At 40.2% G+C, this 26,366-nt stretch overlaps 1 protein-coding gene across 1 annotated transcript in view; it reads left to right on the plus strand.

Moving 5' to 3' along the window:
- The window catches only part of BEGAIN (brain enriched guanylate kinase associated), a 157,385-nt gene that overhangs the window by 65,390 nt on the left and 65,629 nt on the right, over window positions 1-26,366 (plus strand). The window contains 1 exon segment of the mRNA XM_065684153.1: window positions 15,362-15,451. Within this exon segment, the coding sequence (XP_065540225.1) occupies window positions 15,362-15,451 (90 nt within the window).

Below are 26,366 nucleotides of genomic sequence, written 5' to 3' on the forward strand. Positions count from 1 at the left end.
GAGCCTGTAACCTTCCATTCCAACACTCCAGTCACAGGAGCCATCCCACCACGTTTCTGTGATACCTATTATATCATATCCCAGTAGACGTGCACAGATCTCTAATTCCTCTTGTTTGTTCCCTATACTACGGGTGTTTGTATAGAGGCATCTGAGCTGAGCTCCAAATGAAGCCGGCTCATTGGCTGGAGCAGCTGGAATATCTTTACATTGTTCCAAGCATTTATTATAAGTGCTGGCAACTGACTGGGATGGAATGATGCCCCCCTCCCCCAACGCATCTTGTTTAAAGCTTTCTTGACCAACCTGGCAAGCCTCCTACCAAAGCTGCTCTTCCCCTTCACTTTTCAAGACCAGCTTCATCAACCTCCAGTAGACCTGGCCTCCGAAATTGCCTCCTATGTTTTAAGTACCCCAACCCCGACTATGGCACCACCGTTCTAACCATTTATTAACCTGCAAATCCTCCTAGCCTTTTTAAGGTCCTCCCCTTTATCCTGGAGAATTGATGAAAAGACTATCTGATCTCCCTCATTTTCTCAATTCTGTAGCCTTATCTCAGACTACTTGTCCAAAACAAATTGTCTGGTTGGAATGTTGAAATGAGAAAGAAAAGCAATGAAAAGGGACAGATCATTCTAATATGTGGAGGTTTTTGCAAACTCAGGTCTGATTAATATGCACTGATCATCTTCCTGGATTAGTCTTCAGGAGTCAGAAAGCAGCATGGTTCTGCCAGGGTATAAATACGTAATCTATTAGTAGACCTGAGAGCATAAAGCTCATGTCGTATCATGAAATACAAGTGTTAACTTTTGCCACTGGTCTAGCCAGGGAACTCACTGGGAATCAGAGAAGAGATTCAAGTACAGTTTCCCACTGAATCTTCAATATTAACTTCAAAGGGAAGGAATTCATCCTGAAGTATTGAAATGTGCATTTAAGACACATTTTATGAAAAAGAAATTGTGGATCTTCACTGCTATACCAGATGTTGGCCAGTGATGCAGGCAAAAGACAGACCTGAGCCTCTACTCTTCCACCCTCTTGCTATCCAAACAGTTTAACATGTCTGTATTCCCAGCAGTGCAGGAGCTGCCATTCCTTTTGCACTTAACAGAGCAAGGGAGAAAGAGAGTAGAATTTTACATTCTTCTTCCTTGTTCGTTCAAGGGTCCATAGGGAGCAAAGAAACTCTAAGTCTTATCAGGTAAAGGCCAAGAAATACAGGTAGTGAGCATGCTTCAGCCCTCCTGCCAAGATGTCTAGAGCTCTTAAAAGTAGATTACATGAAAACAAGACAGGAACAAGATGCTGGGCGTTGGAGCGTGAAAGAATGTCACTTCTCAGCAAAGAGGTAGTTGCCAGTAAGTATGCTAAAATACACTTTGCAAAGGAGAGAGTCAGGAAGCAAAAATCTGTCAGAAGCCATAAGGACTTTAACTGGATACTCCTGTGAGTACTCAAGAGGTACTCAAGATTGCTCATCTAAAGGTGTAAAACAGCTGCCAGGATCAAGCCTAAGCCTTCCACTAGCAATGGAAGTGTGCAGCTTCTTTCCAAAAGAGGATGGATAGATTGAAAGAGTGTCTAGCAGCTGTTGAAATGGCTAACAAGATTGACTGTTTAGCTATGCTCAGAAGCAGAGAAATGGAGAAAAATGCATTGTAAAAAACTCCAGAGTTCTAATACCAAGAGCCTGGATATTCACTAGTTGCAGTGGTTATCAGTAAGCCAGAGTAGCCTCTGATGCTATCATCTGGTGATAGTCAAGTTTCTGCACCCTTTCTGCAGAATAGGTACTGCTCCGACAGAATAGGTATTTCAATTTTTCTGTGGTCTTGTGCTGTACATATGAAATATAAGGACACAGGAAAGTTAAACCTCTCTTTAATTTTATACTTTCCATTCTCATTATGCAGAAGAAATCACAAGGGTGTTAGGAATGAGCAATGTACAAGCAAGACCAATGAAGCTGATGGAGGGTAGCCTTTCAGCTCCAGAAATTCTCCTTCTATAAAGCAAAGTGAACATTTCACAGCAAAAAGAAAAGCTAAACTGTTCTGAATCAACTATCTAATAATTGTGGACTTACAGTTTTCATACCTGAACTACCTTAAACATAGACATAGGGTCATTGAACTTATTTAGTGCTTCTTTCTCCCACAAGCACTTCTCACAAACACTTCACATTCCCAGAGGTCGCTTTCAGATGATAATGTTATGAAGTAGTCACCAACATTTCCAAGTACCACCCAGATTATGGGGGTTGAAGAGGACTATTTATCTGTAAATCAAGTGCTACCCGGTTCCCGTCATTTTCATTAGCTGAGTTGGGGTGTCTGTTTATCAGGCATGATACTACTCCCAGTTCCAAAGTCAAAAAAAGCAGTTCTTTTACTTAGAGACACCCCCTCAATATACCCTGGTTTAATCCAATACCTTCTACACTTGTAGGAGCCAAGAGGCTGCAGCTCTGGTCTGACTGGCAGGAGAGTGCCAGTCTCTTTTGCAGAGGCAAAACCCATTACCCAGCTACTAAGCAGTAACATATTTCTGGCAAAGGAGATGACACATTTTAGCAGAGACTGTGGGAAAGTTGCAGGATCAGAAGTTACATGGAGCGAACAGAGTATATATAGTCTGCTATTCACAGGCATGCTTGACCTTACATCCCTAAAAAATTTGGCTAAATGGGCCACATGATACTTTTCCAACTCCTTCAGGACTGACCTAGAGCCTCAGTATCCATTAGGGAGGTATTGTGATGCTATTCTTTGGCTGAGATGGGAATTTGATTCTAAATGCTTACGGGCAGTAAAGCTTGTACAAGTAGAAGCCAGATTTCCATGTGTCTTGGCCACACTATGATACTGTAAATTCTTCCTCCCTGGCTTCTGGTACTTTTTTTTGTTTTGTTTGAGGGGATCAGGTACCAGATCAGACCTTCTGGTTTCCATGTTTGTACTGTAACAAGCTAACACTATTACAAACCTCAGACCCAATTAGCCATCAGTTGCACTTTGCAACCAAATCCAAAAGAATGTATTAAAATTGCAATTAGCATTTGCATACTGCACCTGAGTCACGCATGCTTGCTCTTCTGGTATCTGGGACAAATCATATTTTGGACACAAGGTACAAGCACTGCACTGCCTCAAGGAGCAATCCCTGGGTCCAGGGTGGACTTTCAGATCACCTGAATAAGAGCTCTAAGTACTTAATCAGCTAAGAAAGAGAAAAATATGATATTATCAAGGAAACAAGAGCTGCCAAACAGATATTTTTGTTTGTTTGTTTGTTTCTTCTTTCTTGCTGGCTTCATGACTTTGTGCTTCTAGATATCCAGTGCCAGGTTTCAATGGAAGGCATGGAAATCTGTGTCAATAGCCATCTAGCAACAGTATATTCTGTGAAAAGGTAGGAACAGAACTGAGGTCCTTCAAATTGAAACAGAGCAGTACTCCCTGCGCAAATCACCAGAAGTGCAGGATGTATACTGTCACAACTGGGTACTTGGAAAAAAAAGAGATCACCACTGCAGTAACTCTCTACTGCTTGTCCCTGTGGGTTAGGTAGATTTGAAGCACTGTGACTGGGTCAAGCTCCACCGCGGACCTGTACCACTACCACAGTAGTGCTGGGGAACCCAGCCACTTGGCCCAAGGCAGCTGTGTTTGTCTAACCTCCCAGGGCACTCCAGAGTTGCAAATGTAGCTGTCTGTAGGACCGGTTATAGAGAATAACTTTTTGTGTCTTGAAAACAGAACCTGACTTCAGCCAAATACTGATTCAGAGCCTGCTTCAGAGCCTGTCTTACCTTAAATCCTCTATACCCTCCCTTTGAAAGGTTTATTTTGTGTCGTTGAATTCTCACCATTACATATTCTGCATTTATATCTCTCTATTTTTAAAAGTATCCATTTGTTTGCTGTTATCATAGTTACACATTGTCTATACTGAATAAAGCAGTCTCGTGCTCATGACTCACTGATGTACATCTGGATGAAGACTGAGTCTGTTTTTTGCAACACAGCCAGTTCTGGCAAAAGAAAGTATGAAGAAACACATGACAGAAGTTAGCCGAGCAGTAATAAGACTCACCTGAGTGTATACATTTTTTAATTGCTAAATGAGACATGTTCCACAATAGCTAATATTTTTTTAAAGGCGATAATTCATACCTTTCACAATAGATTTAATTGTGCCTGATTGCACACCTGGCAATTTTGTTTTGCCATACTCCCCCCCCCCCCCCAACCCCAAAGCACTTTCAAAGCATAGAATGGGCCTTGAGCCAGGTATAGTATATAGTTCAAGCTCTGAAATGGAATGGGATTTGCAGAGCCAGCTATATGCAGTTGCTGGGGCAGCTGCCGGTTTGCCTCTGCCAGAGACCTGCCACTGTTACTGCCAAAGGAAAGGATGCTGTGAGTAGACTGAAAATTCTTGCTCATCCCTCTTGCAGAGGCAGCACTCATGACCCCTTTTAATGGTATGAGCAGGAACAACATTCCTGCTTCTTCATTCCAGTGCTACCATCTTTACCGTCTTCCCTGACAACTATCATTCACAGGCTGGTGAAATTGTGTATTTTCTTTACCTCTGAGCCTGCTCTGATTCTTGATTATTCTGGATTCAACCTTTTAATTGATATTTGTCTGGTTTAAAATGGTATTCAGGATAATTAAATATTTTTCAAAGCTTTCCTTTAGCTAATCTGAAATTTAACCCCAAACACATCTGATAGTATTGAGATGGTTTTCATATATCTCAAGGACTGCCATCCCTCAGATATTTTCTTTCTAGCCTCTTTCTGGATTTCTCAGAAGGCTCTCCACCCAAGTGATCCCATCAGAATCTTCCTATCATTTTCTCTTTACTGTATCTCTTGAAGTCCCACCTTGAAATAAGGATTCATTAGACTCTATGCCACTCTCCCTAAATCCTAAGAGATTTCCTCTTCCTCAGTGAACTTGTACTTTAAATGGATAAGAAAGGAAAAGGGTGGAAGAGCAAGCAGAGTGACAGAGAAGTGAGCTGATTTTCTCTACACTGAAAGTCATACTGTTTATTTGATGTATGGGAGAGTCCAATGTAGCAGTCATGGATAAGTGTCTTCAAAACTGATCTAGTATAACCTAAAACAACAGAAAATCATTTATAATAGAAGACACATAAAACAATTTCAGATAGCTCCAGAGTACAAGATGGAAGGAGAGAACATGGTAATCATACAGGATTATCACAGAATCATAGAATCATAGAATGGTTTGAACTGAAAGGGACCTTACAGATCACCTGTCTCCAACCCCCCTGCTGTGCGCAAAGACACCTTCCACTAGATAAGGTTGCTTAAAGCCTCCTCCAGCCTGGCCTTGGGCACTTCCAGGGATGGGGCAGCCACAGCTTCTCTGGGCACCCTGTGCCAGTGTCTCACCACCCCCACTAGAATTTCTGCCCAATATCTAATCTAAATCTACCCTCTCTCAGTTTAAAGTGATTGCCCCTTGTCCTGTCACTGCATTTCATTGTAAAAATTCCATCACCAGGTTTCTTGTAGGCCCCCTTTAGGTACTGAAAGCTGCTCTAAGGTGTCCCCTGAGATTTCTCCAGGCTCAAAAAGCCAAACTCTCTCAGCCTGTCTTCACAGGAGACGTGCTCCAACCATCTGATCATCTTTATGGCCCTCCTCTGGACTCACTCCAACAAGTCCATATCATTCTCATTTTGGAGGTCCTGGAGCCAAATACAGTACTGCAGGTGAGATGTCATAAGACTGGAGTAGAGGGGGAGAATTACCTCCCTCGACCTGCTGCTCACACTTATCTTGGTGCAACCCAGGATACAGTTGGCTTTCTGGGCTGCCAGCGCACACTGCTGGCTCATTTTGAGCTTATTGTCAACCAACATCCCAGGTCCTACTCATCAGGGCTACTCTCAATCCATCCTCCACCCAGCCTGTATTTGTGCTCGGGATTGCCCTGAGGTTCACACAGGCCCACCTCTCTAGCCTGTCAAGGTCCCTCTGGATGGCATCCCTTCCCTTCAGCATGTCAAGCACTCCACACAGTGGAGTGTCATTGGCAAATTTCCTGAGGGTACTCTCAATCCCACTGTCCATGTTGCCAACACAAATGTTAAACAGCACTGGTCCAGTACTGACCCTGAGGAGCGCCACTCGTCACTAATCTCCACTTGGACATTGAGCCATTGACTTCAACTCTGTGAGTGTGATGATCCAGCCAAATCCTTATCCACTGAGTGGTCTATCCATCAAATCAATGTCTCTCCCACTTAGAGACAAGGATGTCATGTGGGACATAAATTCCATGCCAACCAGCCCAGGCAGTTCCACTGAATTATTTCACCAGAGGTACAGTCAGTGATGAATAACTTCTTCACTAAGACAGAATTTAGCAAAAGTAGTCTAAATCTATGGTGAGAGGAGAGGAGGACTTGAGTGGGTTTCTGAGCAGACAGAAAGAAAGAAACAATTTCTGAACTGGAATCTAGTCTCTTTTTTTTTTTTTTTTTTTTAATTCCTTCTTCTAACCTACCAAACTGTAACAGAAAAATAGCTCAGATTATACTCTGGGGCAGTTGTTGGCATATTTGCCAATTCTGCAGTGAGCAGAGTTCCGAAGAAGATCAGTCAGCGCTTAATTTTCTCAGCAAAACGAATGTAGAAATCTATCTACAGTGAATGCACCCATGCTCTTCAAGGGTAAAAGATAAGGGTTTTATAGTCAAACCAGAAGCCAGATCTGAAAAGATGTAAAATACTCCTCATTTGTATTGATTTTAAGCTGCCTGAGAACATCTCCTAGGAATGTTTCTCTAGACATCATCTCTGTAATCATAGTATTCTCAATTGAAAATATAACTGCTCTGTTGCAGTGTGTTTGTATTGTAAACACGTGAAAGCGTCAGACTGATAAATGCATTGCTAGTAGAGATAAAATGACAAATTCATTAGCTACATCAGGTTCTGAAAGTTCTGAACTGGAACTGGCTTTCTCAATGAGAATTCTTCCGTTTCTGACTTCCCCCATTGGCAAGACTGAGCTGGTACCTGGTTCTATTCTCCCACAAGTACCAATTTACTTGAATATCACTGAACACTGAAGGGGATAAGATTTGGAAGGACTGATATCTATTGTTAATATAAATATACTGGCAATAACTTTTTTGTCGAAAGCAACTTAGGAAAAAAGCCATTTAGGAACCTGGATATTTTTTAATAGTTATTTGCAGTTACAGGCAAGTAGGTTAATGCGTCTTCTAAGTAGCTTTCTATCTGTTATTCTTATTGGTGGGCTGTTCCAGAATCATGTTGTTCTGTCATTAGAAGTCTTCTAATTTCCAGAAAAAACAATGTAATTGTGATCAGTTCAGTTCACTTTTTTCTTATGCCACTGCATTTCTTTAAAGGAAATAATTTTCCCCCACTCCCTGTTATATTTAAAATGGCAGATGTATTCCCACTTCGTTTTGTTGGACTGATCTAGACCAGCTTTGCTTTTGAGTTTGTTTTCTAACGAACATGCCTCTTAAGTCTGAGGAAAAGACTTTTCTGTGCATCTCTGTGAGACTGAATCCCTCTCTTGAAAATGGGTGACAGGGATTCAGCATAACATTCTCAGAGAAATGTCAGTGCCCTTTCCCTGGTATGCCAGCACTTCCCTCTCTTGCTGAAAAATCTCACACCATAGTTTATTGCAGCTGCTTAGAAAACAGATCTTTGGCCTATGTACTCAGAGAATAAATGAAAGTTATCGAACTATAATTTAGGATATTTCTTTGGGGCAGAAGGAGTATATTTCAGTTTGAAGTGTTAGCTTTATTCTAGTTACCATGCAAAACGTGCCATTTTAAAGGGATGTCTTCTGAATATTAGTTCTTTCAGATTCTCTGGAGGCAGCAGGCATGGATTGCTGTAACCATGCAAGTGCAGACCAGTCTTTGCACAGAAGAGCTGATATTCTCAGTAAAGTTAATCCTATTCTGTATTCAGTATGATTTTGTTCACACATTTACATCCCTACTTAAAAACATCAAACCAGATTTTGGAAAAGGTACGAAGTACAAATACAAGCACAGTTAATGTCTGCAGTAAATACATCCGTATATTTAGAAAAGTCCCTTTACATAGTCCATTCCTAGATGACAAAATGAGTCAGTGATTATCCTAAGCTCCCAAAATTAGAGGCTCCAAGAAAGACTGTAGGAAAATGGGAAAAAGAGAGAATTACACTGGCAATAAAGGACTTAGAGGGTAGCTTTTAAGGTATTACTAGTTTATGCAGTTGATACCTTAAGCATCCTACTATTCCATATTAGGAAATCAAAACATCTTTCCAAATTTGTCTCATTTAAATTGATAAAAATTCACTTTGAGACACAAAAGTCTCCTTGGCCACATACCTACTGACTGCTATCCCATAATGTTCTCCATGTTGAAACAAATCTTTGTTAAGTGCTCTCAGAGGGGGCAGCTGGAGCTTTGTAAAGATTGCTTGCAGGCAAACCATAAAAAAGGGCAAAAAATGGATCTACTTCTGGGACACTGGAGCAAAGCATTTATGACAGAGAAAAAGTAGGGAGGAAATGATTCATGGCAGCCTAATTATATTAGAAATAAGACTTATTTGCTATTTGAAGTAAAGAACCCAAGGGAAATGGAGGAAAGGACAGCACTTAGGTCAGTCTGATATTTATACTCCTGCATGTGGAAAACCATTCATGAAAACTGAGTTCTGCCGTTATACAAAAATTCATGATCTAAATAAATGCCTCAGAGAAGCTCTTAGATGTTATTGCCAGCATTGGAGAGCCGTTACTAATACTGAAACTTCATGAGAACTATAAAACATACAAGGAAGTGTACTTCCAATAGCAAATGTCTACAGACAACAGGTGTATTTTGGCATCTATGGAATGCATTTATAGCTGTTGCTTCCCACAGGAAAAATGAAAATGCATTTAAGCAGTATACAATCTATAAGCTGACACTGAATTATATTGCAAAGATGATCTATAATCCTGAAGAGTGTGACTGGTTTTATTCTGTAGGAACAGTTTATAAGCTGCAAGACAGTAAAGCTAGCTAATGCTTTTCACTATATGCAGATGATCAGCTTCCCAAGTAGGAGACTCAAATGAAATGCTATTAACAATTTATGATTATTTCCATGCAGATACTGAATGACTAATTCTTATCATATTTTTCTGTAGTTGCAGGAGGGAGTGTTTCTGCACCTGTTCCTCTTCCTCCAAATCCAATCATCAGTAAAACTGTACTCAGCCAGCTGTTAAATTTCAGAGCAGTTAGTATATTTCATGCGTTTGTAGAATGACAAAATATGAAGTCATATAGCCACAATAAAATGCCACAGTGATACCAAGAGAAGTGATCACCAAGCTTGCAAAGCTTTGCACAGTCTTGGATTTTGTTGTAACACATAACATATGCAAACATATGCAAACCAAGTTCATATGCAAACAAGGGTACCCAGCTAATGAAATAAAGTTAGCAAAAGTTTGGAAAAATGTGGTCTTTTTCCATTGATTCTTTTGAGAGCTTAAAAGAATTGTTAATTATTAGAAATTTATCGAAGCTGATTAGCTCATGTTGTCTCCCTTGCCATTATTCACAGAAGGTATGATGCCTTAGCATTTTGACAACAGAAAGTTCATTCATTCATTTGGTCATAAATCCTTACATTTTGTTGGTACACAAAGGAATAGTACAGGTTTTTCAGGAAAGACAGGCAAGGGGAGACCAGGAGCGGGTTTTGTCCTCTATGTCAGTGATCCGCTGGGGTGTATGTGGCTCAACCCAGGAATGGACGAGCAGCCAACTGAGAGTTTATGGAGCAGGATTAAAGGGAGTACAGAGTCAAGTGACATTATACTAGGGGTCTGCTACAGGCCACCTGACCAGGAAAACTGAGCAAATGAGTTCCTTTGTAGAAAGATAGGAGTAGCCTCATGTTCACAGCGCTTTTCCTCATGGGGGACTTCAACCACCCTAATCTGTCTTGGAGGATCAACACAACAGGGCGTAAGCAATCAAGGAGGTTCCTGGAATGCATTGATGATGACTTCCTTCTCCAAGTGACAAAGGAGCCAATGAGGAGAGATGTTATGCTGGACCCAGTTCTCACCAAGAAGAAGAGGCTGAAGGGAAATGTGAATCTTGATGGACATTCCTAACCTTTTTATATTCCCAGATACTGCAGACCCAGATCTGTATCTGCACTGTGAAGCTACTGGTCCAGTCCCTGCAGATTACCCCAAAAGGCAGATTGCACAGTTCCATAAGACTCTGTTTTTCAGCTAGGGAATTATATTTAAAATATTAATTAGGATATACTGTTGCTGTCTTGCAGCAGTTTTACATTATTTAATGCTGAGGTCATAGACAGTTCTGGGTAACTCCAGGAATAGAGCTGCCACCCCCTCACAGAAAATGTATTCTTTGACATTTATATTAACTCCAGCCTTTGTTCCTTGGGGATGACAGCCAGTTACCTACATTGGCATGACTGGTAGGAAAGTAGGTAGCAAGCACAGCTGACAGCATCTTGCAAGTCTGTGATGCTATATCAGCATCTCTGCCATGTACCTCTTCAGTGAGGATGGGAGGTGGAGGTAGAGTCGTGACAGTATGTTCCAAGGTGTCCCTGTGGTTCTTCCACCTTGCTCTGTCAATGTTTCATCTGCGGTTATTAGTGTTTATAAAAGCATAACCTTAAAATAGCTGCATGGTTTTAAAAGAAGCAAAAAATAGCAGTTCTTGTGCTTAGCTGCTTCATACTGGGGTAAAATAGGGCTAAATTGAGCAAGTACAGAAATCATAAATAGCACAACCCCATTAAAGGTGACTTTCCAACCTCCTTCAGGTCTTAAAGAGTACTTAGTTTAAGCTAAAATCAGAACAGGACACATTCTTTCTTGCTCTACAGAAAATCCTTTTCCCTTTAACACATGTAAGATTTAGAGTGGTTTTTGCTTAGAAACTGCTAAGGTCTATTCACCAATTCCTCCACTTACAAGTGGAGCAACCATTAAGTTCTCAAACTTCTGAAAGCCACATTATTTCAGAAGACTCATTCAGATTTGCAGTGGCACTTGTAAAATAGCCATGCATTTCCTGCTGTGGGTTGACCTTGGCTGTGTGCTGGGTGCCAGATGCCTACAGAAGCTATTCTATCCCTCCCTTCTTCAGGTAGAAAGGGAGAGAAAATATAACAAAACGCTCATGAGTCTAAGAACAAGGAGAAATCACTTGACAATTACCATCACAGGAAAAACAGACATGACTTGAGGAAATTAGTTTAGTTTATTACCTATCAAATTAGATTAGGATGAGAAATAATACCAAATCTTAAAAAAAAAAACAACCCAAACTTCTTCTCTTCACCCTTCCTTTCTTCCGAGGCTTAATTTTATTCCCAGTTTTCTTTATCACTACCTGCACAGTGGCACAGACAGACAAGGAATGGGTGTTGCAGTCAGTTCATCACACTCTTGTCTCTACTGCTCCTTCCTTCTCAGTAGGAGGACTCCACACACTTTTCCACTGTTCCAGCATGGGGTCCCTCCCATGGGAGACAGTTCTTCAGGAACTTCTCCAAAATGAGTGCTTCCTACTAGCTACACTTCTTCATTAACTGCTCCAGTATGGATCCCTTCCATGGGGAGTAGTCCTTCAGGAACAGACTGCTCCAGTGTGGGTTCCCCGTGGGATCATTAGTCCTGCCAGCAAACCTGCTCCAGCGCGGGCTCCTCTCTCCACAGCCACAGGTCCTACAGGAGCTTGCTCCATCATGGGCTTCCCATGGAGTCACAGCCTCCTTCTTGCATCCCCCTGCTCCAACATGGGGTCCTGCATGGGCCGCAGGTGGATATCGGCTCCACCATTAACCTCTATGGGCTACAGGTGAATATTTGCATCACAATTAAGCTCCATAGGTTGTGAGGGAATACATGGGCTCTAGAGGAATTTCTGCTCAGCTGACTGGAGCATCTACTCCCCTTCTTCCTTACTGATCTTGGTGATGTCTGCAGAGTCGTCTCTCTCATATTCTCACTCCTCTGGCTACAGTTTCACGGGGCAGGGGGGTGTCGGTGTGTGTGTTGGATTTTGTTCCCTCTTCTGGACTATGCTATCCCAGAGGGACTACTGCCATTGCTGGTGGTTTTGGCCCGCAGCAGTTCCACTTTGGAGCCACTGGCATTGGCTCATACAGACATAGGAGACGTTTCTAACAGCTTCTCACAGAAGCCACCTCTGTAGCGCCCCTGCTACCAGCACCTTCCCATGCTGAGTACACCTACCATAAAAAGAGCAGTGCTTTTGAGCAGTATGTGAATCAGGGATCTTTATACGTATCTGATGATGTAAATTATACTCACCTATGAAATATGGAGAGGGGAGAGAAGAGGAATTGTGTTTACTTTTTTCAGTATTTCTTAAATAGTCAAAGCAGTCTAAGAGTTTACTTCAGCCACAGTAGATCAATCACAGTCTGCCTCCAAAACTGACAAATTGTTACTTGCTCTTCTCTAGACAGTGAAATAAAGTGTTGATCGTGTTTAACTGAGAAATCAATGTTTTTCAAATTGGCTACAGGTCTGTAAGTATCCTTTGTGATTATTGTCACACGAGCTTCAGACAATATTTGAAGTAACATACTGCATGTTCTTGGACAAGACAAGGAAACCGAGACTACTACAGCAGTATGCCCAAATTCAAACCACTCTTGACACTGGAGTCGATCTCAATCACATCAGTGAGGGATAAGGAAAGCTCTGTAGGAAGAAGAGAAAAATGAGATACTTTGTCATGCTACAGCATCACAAAAAGCAATATTAAAATTTGATAATCTGAAATACTTTGTCATCAGGGATTTTTGGACTGATCTTTTTCCTGTAGTAAACTTCTATTTGTATACTTCATACAATACTCTTTTTAGATAGTCTTGTTCACTATTTTCAATACTTGTAAGTTTCTTACAGATGTTATTTCAGAGGGGAAATAACACAGTAATAGAACTGTGAGCTTTTTCCGTTTTGTTTCCTTTAAAATTTACAGCTGCTTTAAGCAAAAATGTTGGTATGTTTTGCTGATTTCTTATTTTTTCAACGATAAAACAATATCCCACATAAATTGCAGAAACTGACAAACTATTTTTTATGTTTGTAAATCAGGCAAATAAATAACTATTACAGTTCCTAATTATTATTGGGCCTTGCACATGAGAATGAGCAAAGACTGACTACAACTGACACTTGTCGTCTGAGACATGATGTTATTAAGTCCCTTTAGGGACCTTTAGAATGACCGCCACCCTTAGAGCAGAGAGATTTTCGCTGCATTAGCTCATTTAAGAAGCAATTACATGGGACTTACTACCAAAAAGATGTCAGGAAAAACACTGAGCAAACAGCTGAAGTCAAATTCGCACACCTCCCCTCTCTGTCAAAACATCTCACAACCTTAAAGTGTTTTGTCAAGATTATCTATAGCAAAGCTATTTTTTATATATCAGGTAAAGGTATGAGATAGGTTAGATTAAGACTACATGGAAGAATACTCACTTTTTTTCCCCAAAATTAAGATTTCAAAGACCTTAGTTTTGTAAGCAGTTTACAATTTTGTACCTAAAATACGCAGATGCAAAGGGGAGAGTCAGGTCGAGACTATTTTCAATTTCTGTAATCCTGCAATGAACTGTTTTCCTGACACCCATAGTTGAGAACGAAATTACACAGTGAAGTACCACAGAACTGGTATGTATTAAGTAAGTACACACCTATTGATTATGAGATTTGTAGTCTGAGATTGAGAACATCAGAAAAGCTGTGAGAGATACATAATCTGAAGTAATACAGTTCGCTGAAGAGACAATAATACCAGGGAGTTACAGATTGCAGAGACTTATTCTCACCTCCACTTCAATTTTAAAGCTAATATTGCTGTAAGTGCATGTGATGACAGCACCTAAATCTCAGGCCTCCTTATTTTTTCTGTTGTCTCAGGGTATCTTCACATACTTAATCCAAGTCTGGTATGGAATAATTTAAAATATAATTAGATGTTCCTTCCTTATTCAATGAATAACTCTGTGGTACAAGTAATGTGCTAGAATTCACTTACTGCTTTTCCTCAGGGTGCTTTAAAGAGCATCATCTTGCTGCCAGTAGTTCTTGACACGAAGCCGGTCCCAGGGTGGACTTAGAGCAGGAGTAAGAGTATCAGCAGAGTTCTCCTTTCCCATAAACACTGAGATTCGCTGCTGCTCTCTGTAGCACAGTTCTGAAATGTGTCCTATATGTAAAGATGTGTTCACGATCCAGGCAGTCTCTACTTTGCAGTACCCACTGGTAACTGATAGTGAAAACTGGAAGGTAGGATTTTCTGCAGGTGCGGTGTTCACTGACCACAGGGAAAACTTCTGCAAAAACTCCTGTTCATAAATATGAATACATTTGAGTGAGGAAAAACTGATCTTTTATTGAGTTTGTCCTTCAAGGACACTGTATTTCTGCTATTGCAGAGGAGCACAGCAATACAGTATGAGTTATTCAGCATGGCCAAATACTGTAGTCCTTACTCAGTTTTTACTCAGGAAAAAACTCCTTTGAATTGAGTGAGAATTTGCTTGACTAAGGACTGAACAGAGTGTTTTGAATCTTACCAGCATTGCTTGATGCTAATGTTGGGCAACAGTTCTCATTGCTAATTTGCCTGCCTCGTTGGCCTTCTCCTGGGTTCTGGATCTGCTTTTGCAGTGTGTTATTCATAGCTTATATTGCTAGTTCAGATTGCTTCTCTTTGTTCTTTTCATTTCCAGTAAATGTTTTGCAGCTATTGTTCTGCTGCTGGTAGATATGCATGGAACCTGGTATGCGAAAATTGAACCTCAGCCCAAATTTAATTAAAGCTGCTAAACATGTTCTCACTACGGTGCTCAGAAGGAATTTTGCTGACCCTCTCTCAACAAAGCACAATTTGTTTAATCTATCTGATGTGTTTACAGTGCAAAAATATAAGGGCTTGATTCACTTAGCTTAATACTTCTCCAGTAAAATAGATGGAGCAGCACCCATTTACAGCCATCATAAGGTCAATTATAAATGCTTATTCTGATCTACAATAGTCATACAAGAAAATCACTAAATGTCTGTACTGTAACATCACCTTGTTTTGTAGATTTAATACTGCTTTAAAGTAAGATATTCTGCCAAATTATGCCATAGCCTACTAATATGCAGCAAATCTAGCTAGGTTATCACTCGTATGTCTTATGAGCCATACCTAGCCATGGTTTATCCTCTATTCATGCTACAGGGTACGAAATTCCTGGGTGCCAACCTGCCTATGGCAACCTAGAATTCTCCAGGGCAGGCTCGCAAAATCTTCACCTACTCTCTGGGACAGGTAACTAATAAGTGATGTTTTATGAAGTTATGCTTTCTTTCTAACTTTCTGATGTCCATAAAAATGTGTCATTTTTTCACATCATTCTGTAGTCTCTCATCGTTCAGTTGCTCTATGTTTTCTGAACTAGGGGAATAGTAGTCTAGATGCTTGCTTCAGCCAAGCCTGTAATTGTTATTAACATATATAAAAACTGATTTTTTTTTAAGAATCTAAAAAATCCACAGCTGCCTACTACCAGTTAAGGTTTTTTTCTGGCTGAGTAGTTCTTACAATACAGATGCATTGCATTTTATGGTTGATGTTGCAGTTATCCGGGCAGTTCACCCACCTTTCTTAATTGCTGGTATGTATGTATTTTCTCTCCTTTATCAGGTTTACATTAATGTTCGGTCTCCTGAAGTAAGGATTTTTTCAACGTTATAGGTATAGATATGTCAGAAGGATGGAGGAGTTATGACTGATTCTAGTTCGCATTCCTATGCAGCACATAGTAGAAGTTTAAGTACTGATTCCTTTTTCCGTATTTTGCTTAGATTTTCTTCTGCTTTTCTCCTGAATATACTCTTTGTTCTTTGTCCTTTGACTTTGTTTCAAGTGGCAGGTATGTAGAAAAATGTCATTCACTGATTACATATTTTTAAATGACATATGAAATATTGAAATATATTCCAAAGTAAGAAATTAATTAGATTTAGAAGTAAAGACAGGCTAAGCTTTAGATTGCCTTCTTGCAGTTTATTGATTTTCTTTGAATAATTAGTGTGAATTTTCAACTTAAGAGCGCTGCTAGTGTAGGAAAGACAAAAGTGAGATTCTTCTGGATTTTTTTTGGCACAGTCTACATTCTGTGGAGTGAAGAAAACAATAATCTTGGAAAAGTGTTTTGAATTCTTCTTTTTCAGTACCCTGAGGCTCTGTACATGCATCCTACTTTTATCTGGGTTTAGGTAAGCTTGATGCAAAAACAGCTTTGCTCTGCTGCTTGTCCTTGTAACCAGGAGGTGACCAGTGAAGTGAAATATAATCAGGGAATATAAAACTGCCCTTCTGTAGGGCTCAGGGAAAAAGAAAAGATGTCTTTTCCTACCTTCACTGTCCACTTGTAGTTGTTATGCTCAACAGAAAATAGGCTTACTTTTCTGGAGGACAATATCACAGTTTATCTCCAAGTATACCAAAGCTTAAAATGTACAAATCCAGGATTCTAGCTCAGGATATTTAGCAATTGCATAAAAACACATAAACAGCCATTGAAAGATATTTTTCATTTCCCTCTCTGCTTTTTAAAAGACCCACAATGATCTAAAATTTTTAGGGAGATTTTAGTATTTCCTGAAAGTTTGTTTCTTTGCTGTTCATTAACTCACATTTTAATCACACTGTTCCAAGATATCTAGATTTTAAAAATGTATCTATCTGGAAACTTTCCTTCCAATTATATTAAAAAGCATCAGCTTGCTGAAGGAACTAAAAAAAAAACCCAAACCAAAAAAAAAAAACGTTCATTTGTGAAAATGAAAGATAGTATTACAACTGTCACAACTGTTGGCACTTACAAAATTAGGATAGATTCTATTTCACCAAGCCTCATGCACCTTAGCCTTTAAGAAACTAAAGAGAGAGCAATAAAAATCTCAGCAAGAGTGTTAAAATAAGTCTCAATTTACAAAAAAAAAAAAAAAAGTGCCCTGTGTTTAGGTAATCCATATCTCAGGGCACGAGGATTTTTTGGGAAAGCCTATAGTAAGGGAGCTGCTTCTTCACTCTGGTTCGTTAAGGTGGTGGTTCTGCAGGGCAGGTGAAATGAGAGGGCTCTTGGGTCCCTTCTGAAGAAACATTTTGGGTATTGCTTTTCACATGAATAGTGCAAGCATCTTTTCAGATTAATACCTGTTGCCTTATTTGTTCCCTCCAAGCTTGCAGAGAGCTCCTTCATTTACCAGCTCAATCAAAAAACTACAAAAGAGCTAATGTCAAGGTGCTGGACTGCTAACAGGAGTTCAGAGGAATGCAGTCCTGTTCTCTCTCCATCCAGATATACCCACAAAATAAAAGACAACACAACAGAGTCTTGCACCGAAAAGCCAGTTCAGCTGGGGGAACAGGATGAAATAGACTTGACTGAACTAATAAATCATGACATAATGTTGGGAGGAAGATTGCATCAAATGATGACACAGCATGCTAAACAGTGGGCAACTTGCTAGAGGTGAACTCAATTACACTCTTCTGGAGCAGAGGAGTTCTCAGTTAACAAGTCCTAAAATAGTGTGCTGCAGTGTATAAATACAAGGTAGGGCTTAAAATAATTAGCCAAAGATGACAGATGGCAATTCCTTTCTGGTTTTTCCCTTCTTTTCTTTTGCTGCAATATCAAGATGATCAAAGAACTGAGTATCATTTGTTATTGTAGGAAAACTAAAAATATCTTTAAATATTCAGGCAAAATAAGTTCATTCAGATAGCAGCCAGTACCTCTCATTGTTCCCGTTCAACCTCTTATATGCATTTGTGTGTAGTAACAGTTTCCCTCAGAATCTGAAGAACAGCTGAGAATTTGGGTGTGCCCAGGCTAAGAACTATTATGTAATTAATTCATTAAATCAATTTATTAATGTATTTAATTTAATTATTTGCCTGTGTTAACAAACCACTGATCTATTCTACTGCCAGAAAACCTTCCAAAAAGTCCCTAGAGCTCACCTCTCTAGCATGTCACTTAACAGCATGCAGCTGTTTGTGATGGGGGAACTAAATGATAAAGAACAGAGACTGCATTAGAACTGACTAACTAATGGCTACTGAATGTGTCTGAGGGGTCAGTGCAGTGCCTCACTCTAACCAACAGCAGCAATATCTCCTATGCTCTTTAGTAATAATATCTGGCAAGCATTGTCACTTTTTAAAAGTCACCTATGGATTCAAGTTAAGAGATAAAAGATGAGATCCTGTCTCGTAGGTCTTCTTTCACAAAAGAGGATTAGAATGCAACTGACTAGCTATAATTAAGAAGAAAATTCAGTCATTTCCTCACAGAAGGAAATAAACGCTGCTTAGAAAGAAAAAAAAAGCAGCTACATCTGCAGTTCCTCCTACCCCCAGTCCCAGTCCCAGTAGTAATTCTGTCTGACTGGTCCTGAAGCCAAAAGAGTATATTTACTTTTTGCACCTGCTTAGCATAACCTTTCTGATGAGAAATGTTAAACCAGCCCCCTAAAATGAGTCCCTTGAGCCAGACAAAGATCAATTTCAAATTAGAGGAAAGAGAAAAGGATTCGGAAAGCAAAGATATAGCTAAGCTGAGAACTTTGCCCATCCACCTATGTCTCTGTGTCTGTATGCTTTATATCAAATGAAGCATGAATAAAATTCTTTCCCTACAACTAAAGCACATTTCTATAGTACTCCCCTATGAGCATCCAACCTCAGTCTTTTAATAGAAAGAGTAAGATACATTCCAGCTTGTTCCTGGGCAGTGGGTTTACCCATTCTCATTACATGTCCTATTGTAAATAAACAGCACAAGTCAGTAGGAACCACATTCGTGTTCCAGCACAGCTTGATCAGCTTGATCCAGATGAATCAGGAAGCTAAAGAGACAAAAGCAAAACTGAGAAAGGTTTAATGACACAATTAAAATATAACTTTATAAGCTTGTGAGCTGATGTGGCAGGCTGCTTTCAGTAATTTCCAGAGGGAGTGCTTATCCATGACTACAAACCAAGGCAATCTAGAAGCTGGCCACTCAAAGCTGTAAGGAGAGTTGCTGCAACTGAAGGCTGCTTGCTCAATTGCCTGGAGAGCTCTCTTTGGCTTTCAAATCATAAATTGAAGTCTACCTCTAATTTTGCTACCTCAATTTCTCAATACTTCACTCTTTTTTTTTTTTTCTTTTTTATTCTTTCTCATCACTGCTTAGTAGTCTGCATTCCCTAGTGAGATGCCATGCAGACTGCCAGACATTAAAAAGCTGGCAACATCTGTTCAACAACTTTAAATCACTTTCTGTGTGAGACAGTCCCCCTGCCCCCCAATAGCCTTTGTTATAGAAAGAAGTATTTGTTGCAGGCAGCCTTTTCTGTTGCTTTTCTTATCCTTTCATACCCTGCAACTTTGCACTGTAACTCAGCATTTCTTCTAGCCAAACATCTTGTGCAAAGATATTGGCCTATGAAAAGACGGCAAACAAAGGCTCTTACAGAGATGAACCTTCTTCCAGAGTCATATCAAGAGCAGTCTGGGCAGCAAGTAGTGTAAAGATCCCTTCATCCCTAGGAAAAGACAGTGTAGTTATGTCTTTACTCTCTTGTATAAATGCTGGCTGAAGTTTGCCATACCAGAATTTAACTCTCTTCTCTCCCAGCTTCACCAGCTGACTCATTACAGATGTAGTCAAGAGCACTAGGCAACATTTGGATAATGCAGACGATTTGAAGTAGGGCATGAACATGAGCAGACTCCTTCATTACCATGAGAAAATAATCATACTCATCTTTAGAGTATGAGTCAGAAAACATGTATTCCTCCCTGAATTGTATGCTTTTTTTTCTTCTTTTGTAACCTTATTTTTCACCTGTTCATCCCTTCATTTTCTAGAAACACAGAGAAAGAAATTGAACAGAAGCAGCCTTTATTCAGACTTCTGTAGGATCACTTACTGAACTTAATGGTTTCCATTTAAGCCACTGACTATCTGCCAGAGCTGAAATCAGTTGATCCCCACAGACTTTAGGAAGATCCTAGCAGACGCATTTGAGGCAGCTAGAAAGAAGGCAGAAATCATGACAGCTTCTGCTGCATCTACTTCAGTATGCTTTAGTCACTTTTGAATTTGGGCACAAGGCTCCTTCCTTTTCACCGTACACTACATTTATTTCTCTCATACAGCCAGCCTGACTACACTCCAGTATTTAACCTCAAAAGTGTCTCAGAAACAAAAGCTGTCATCTCATTAATGGGAAACAGAAATGTATTTTAAATACTCCAGGCCCAAATCAACTTAGCAGAAGTATTAAATCACTCCTCATGGATCATGTGTCCTGGCTCAACTTTTCAGTCTCTGTGGAGATCTCTATCAAGCACAGCGCTGGGCCAGCCAGTGCAGCTGCTTGTGCTGGACAGTGTATGTCCTGGTTTGTAAATCCACATTTTTCTGTCTCCATGAGCTGTTCTGTGCCCTGGATTTCTTAGTGATCTGCACAATAACATGCTCCCTTACATGCAGGTCTGGATTGTCACTGTTCATTTTCATTTGCCATTTGCAGTTTTCAGCATGCTGAGGGAATCACAATAACCTGCTGAAGAAACTTCATTTAAATCAATAAAAACTCCTTTAGTTTCTATTTCTCAAAGTTGTAACTTTATTCATTGTATTTCCATTCAACCCATTCAAAGCCTTAGGTTATGAATAGTACCTTTAAAAAAGGATATTTGTATGTCTTTATTAGGAGCATATTTAAAAAATCTTGATACATTCCACTGCCAATAATGTCATTTATTTAAGACAATTCAGTGTTGAGAGCTGGTCCTCTAAGGGCTTTTTGCATCTCAACATGTAACTGGATTTTCATATCTCAATTGCCTCACATTATGGTTAATATTGAACAGTCTGTTGGATAGATGTGTCTGTGGGCTTCATATACTTGTTATAGAAGTCTTCCCTTCTGCAATGAAAGACTGTCAGATCTGTATAACCAAAACATAATCAGCTTTTTTTTTAATATAGGTGTCTCTTTTCTACTTCTTATGAAGAAGCCCAATAGAGTTTAGACATATTTATCATATAATATCTCTTGCTTGGTCTGAATTTTTAATTGTGCAAATTATGCAAGAGGCAGGTAGTCACATCCTAAGTGAAGAAAATCTACCTTGCAAACTCCAGCAGTATTTGTTTCAGAATAGTTATATCAGCTCTCCAAGGTGCTGCAAATAAGCTCTCATATAAGGATCTGTCCCACAGCACTTTGGACCTCAACTGCTAAACATCTCTTTTTCCCCACTTCACCTCCAAATGACACTATTAGTCCTGATAAAGCATCCCTGCTCTCTGGTTTAGATTCTGCCAGAATGCCCAGAACCTGAGAAAAGGACTCTGTTACTTGTTTTATGTTTCCATCAGTCATCTGGAAAATATCTGAGCTTCAGATTTGTGTCACCCACACATTTGTTCTGAAACATATGTACAGGCCTTCTCTCTCACAATCCAAACCCAGCTTCAGGTTGTTTATTTCAAAATGAGTACTGGAAAGAAAATTCAAATGGTTTAATACTTGCGAAAAAAAAAAAAAAACCCCACACCAAAAAACCACTCAGAAAGCTATCTATATATGTGTCTCTATGTGTGTATATATATCTATAGGAAGGAAAGATCTGCATGCAATTTGACAGGCAAACTGTTCATACTTCAGAGTTTCAAATATTTATAAAACTTCTTTGAAAGTAGTGGAGTACTTTGGTGGATGTGCTGTAGTGGAATGAAAAGACGGTGAAAAGTTACAAAAAAGTAGGTGAGCTGAACAAAGTTTGTGTGAGACTGAATTTATAGGAAAATACTTATTGTAGAACTTGGATACACATTGCTGAAGCTTGTTTGAGTATTTGCTTGGGTACAAGTGGAGATGCTGAATAAAGAGCACAAGGACGCTGGGATTTGTGGACTGAGCTCTGGGTCTAAGGTGCAGCAATTTATTTCCCCCATAAAATTAATTTCGAGTCTGTAGCTGGATTCTCAGAATCTGGATCTAGACTTTGTAATTTGATCTCACCCCCCTCCTAATCAGATGGACCAACTACGAGGGTAGCCACAAAAACTGCCTTTTGAAATGGTGACCCCAATCATGTAACACATAATCAAAACTTGATTAACATAGAAATCCAATTACTACTTCATTAAAGATCTTTCATTAATTTAGAAAACACTCGTAAAATGCTTGGACTTAATTTCCCAGCAACTAAAAATCAAAAAAATATTGCTGAGGGGTCAAATTTAGTGACGCAACTACCATCTCAAAGCTATTCCTCCTAAGCCAAGGTTTGGGGTGCCTTTCATGCAGCACTTCTACCCAAGGCAGGATGCAGACATCGTTTGACCTATGCCAGACCCATGCCCTGTCACCAGCAGTAGGGCTGTGCTAGAATAAAAGGTCCTCACTAATGCAGACCACTGGCCATGCATCAGCAGGAGTTGATGAAGTCAACATTTCCTGGTAGTCCCAAGGTGAAGTTTGAAATGTAGTCCAGCTCTACTGAGCAGCACTGCAGTGGCACTAAGGACCCGCTGGTATCTCTGCTAGATGAGAATGTCCTCAGACTCTCTGTCCTTAGCTTTCTGCTCCCTTGGGTGTGAGCTACATGTCAAGAAGAGGTCCCTTGGGGCCTTGCCTCCTGCCTGGCTGACTGCTCTTTTCTCTGTGATGATAGGCTCTATTCAAAGATCAGAAACAAAACCAGGGATGTGGCTGCTTGCGCTCCTTGACTAAGCATCTCTTTTCAGAGGTCCACAGAAGTCTCAATCAGACGTGTTGGGAAATTACTTCCAGAACAGCAAGTGCACACACCTGGCCGCAGACTCTCTGGCTGCCCACCACACAGCCAGACTCCTGGCTGCCATTTGGTAGTGTAAGTCAGCATAGTATGGCTGGATTCACAAGTGGTCCCTTGGCTTTTCCCAGATACTCTCTCCTGCTCTTCAGACTCTTTCACAGCATGCAGGGCTGACTGTTTTTTACTTTTCCCTAGATAAAACCACACAGATTGGAAGAAGTAAAGATGCTTTTTGAAATTCTCTTTCAGAACCTTTTTTTAACATTTCCATTAGTGTTCCCAAATTCCTGACCCTATGAAGCCCTTTTGCAGAATGTGACACATTGCAGACATGAAACAGATCTGATAAACACTTTGAAAGCATTTAGTGGTGGTTTGTTGTTTGTTGGGGGTTTTTAGTTGGGTTTTTTTGTGGGCTTCCACACAATCCAAACAAACAAGAAAGGGAATGCTATTACCTCATCTCATACACACAGTACTGGGTCAGGAAGAGGGAGAGTTATCTGATGAGATGCGGTTTTCTGTGTCTGAGCTATTTGACTAGATTCCCTTTGTAATTAATGGAAATGGGCACTTCCAGATTTGTGTCACCTCATCTAAAAGTAGTCTCCTAAAACAGATTAGATAAGTTTCATCCTGATAGTGCCTGCTCATCACAGCTGACAAAGAATGGGAGCCAGAGCAGACCAGTAGTACTGACATTTTTTCTGGTCAGGTCAGTCTTGCCTTAAGATACTTGACTGGAATAGCACTATGCACACTTGTCAAAACCAAGCACAAGACTCAGATCCCCCAGACCGCAATCCCTGTTAATTGCTACTTACACATTCCTTCTTCCAAGGAAGACGTTTAACTGCAGAATGGTGTTTAGTTTGATTTAGGATTTCACAACTGCATTAAAAAGTCTGTTTCACTGCTCAGAAAGTAGAACTTTCTATATGCTTTTTTCAATATATTTGATATGGGCATTTATGTTGCCATTGTTTTGCATTCCTTTCACTGCTAATTTCCTTCCTAATACCATTAATCATATTTTGTTTTACTCACTCCTGGAGCTATGAGAAGGAATGTAATCATTCAGGGAGAATTTCAATAGGTCAAAAAATGGGTTTAAACAACATCCCAGAACCATCTACAAATCAAAGCCCTGGAGTGGCAGACAGATGTGAAAGTGTTGCTGCTGAAGCAGTTTGACCAGCCAGGTGTAAATATGGGGCTTCCAGGACACTGTAGCAACAGGGCAGAACCATAGACATTTACTCTCCGGGAGTAACAGATCAGGGAGCACCCTCTTTGTGGACTGTCCGAAGATAACAATCTCTAGAAATCTTCTGGCCTCCAGGCAGCTGAACAGCCCCAACTTTGCATGCCAGCACTCCTCTGTCATCAGGTCACCTGCCAGGCAGATAAGCTGGCAGAAGATCAGACAGGTAACAGGTACAGTGAGAACCTGTTTGTATTCCTCAGAATAGGCCATTGCCGCACAGCATCTCAGCTTTGCCTGAAATGCTCCAATGAAGATATGCTCACCTGGAGCTTCCACAGCCATCATTACACATGAATCTTGCCCAACAGCTGCAGGGTGATAGGTACATGTTGTCCATCTCCATTGTGCTCATCAACCTGCACACCTTTCCCTGGGGCTGAAGCTGTACAGAGTGACACCAGTACTCACCTTAATGTGCAGGCTGGCAGGAATATTTAGGGAAAATATTAACCATTTTGACCACTCACTGCCCTTTATGGACAGATGCCTACTGGAGAGGGAAAGGTAACACCAGGAATACAAACATCTCTGTTTCAACTTTTGCACAAGCTGGGATGGCAAAATTTTAATGTTAAGAAAGTACTCAGAGTATTTGGTGGTACTTGAAATTGCCCGCACAGCCTTCTCATGTTTCTCCTGTAAAATAGACCTTTTTTCACTAAATGTAGAGCCTCAGCAGCACTAACTCCCACATCGTAATATCTCTGCTGAACAGCCTCTGAATTGTTGCTAAGGATCAACTCCAGCAATAGGATTCAGTACTGAGGCTTGGAATTTCTCTGTAGGAGCACTGCCTGAGGGAAGAGGGCTTTAAAGTGCCCGGCAAGGAGCAACTCCAGAATTTAAATGTGTCAAGTACTGGCAGTGATAAAATACCTGGGACCACAAATTTCTCTGTCAACATATGTTTTCATATTTACTTTATATTTCTATGAGTATAAAAAGAGCTAATTGGTGAAAATAATACTTTAGAAAGTCTGAAGACCTCTTTTCAATAATGTTTAAAGTAGCTTCCTTTGAGAGGTTTTCTTTCATTAGTCTAAATATTTAATATTGTACTTACTGTTCTTGCTTTTAGAGAAATGCTTTAATGAAGCAAAATGGGTAACGACTTACAATCCACTGGTTGTCACAGAAGCAGGACTTTAGAGCTTATTTAAAGGAATAGAGAACCACCTTTACAAAAGGTCCTACTCTACAGGATTTTTGAACCCATTCTGTAATTCCACATTCCTTCCAGCCATCAAACTTGCTTCCTGAAACTTTGACCACGAAATACAGGATATGTGTTTTCTAAGACCTAGCACCAGATTTTCAGATAACATTTTTTATTTTAGACTGTCTGTACTTTTTTGCATTTAATTATTTTCTTAGTTGCATATATATATAACTATATATATAAATATCTTCCTTCCTTCCTCCCTCCCTCCCTCCCTCCCTCCCTCCCTCCCTTCCTTCTTTCCTTCCTTCCCCATCTCCATCTCCTCCCCCTTCTCCTTCCCCTTCCCCTTCTCTTTGCCCTTCCCCTTCTCTTTCCCCTTCCCCTTCCCCTTCTCTTTCCCCTTCCCCTTCTTTTCCTCTTCCCCTTCTTGTTCCCCTTCCCCTTCTCGTTTCCCTTCCCCTTCTCCTTCCCCTTCCCTTTTCCCTTCTCCTTCCCCTTCCCCTTCCCCTTCCCCTTCTCCTTCTCCTTCTTTTCTCCTTCTCTTTTTCTCCTTTTCCTTCTCCTTTTCCTTAAAGGTGGCTATAAATTTTCTGCTAATCAGCATGTTCATGTAAAAACATTATTTCATTGTTTCTAACATTTTTATTTTCTGCTTAATAACTTGTATTTTAATAATTACTCACTGTTACCTACATCTACTACACCTTAAATAATCCCATCATAAACCAAGTGTTATAGTTCTTGTATAAAAGTAAAAAGTTCTCTCAAAAATAGCCAGCTGATTTTGTTTGCGTCAGATGAACCAAAGCAGACATTGAACAGGAGTTCTGCTACGTTTGGGAGGGTATCAGGATGCCACCCCAACTTTCTAGCTTAGGTGGAAATGAGAAGAGCTTTTTCAGAATTATGGTTTGCTGAAGGAGAATAACTTTGGTCTTTGA

This window comes from Lathamus discolor, chromosome 6, assembly GCF_037157495.1.
Source record: "Lathamus discolor isolate bLatDis1 chromosome 6, bLatDis1.hap1, whole genome shotgun sequence".
NCBI classification, from domain to species: domain Eukaryota; kingdom Metazoa; phylum Chordata; class Aves; order Psittaciformes; family Psittacidae; genus Lathamus; species Lathamus discolor.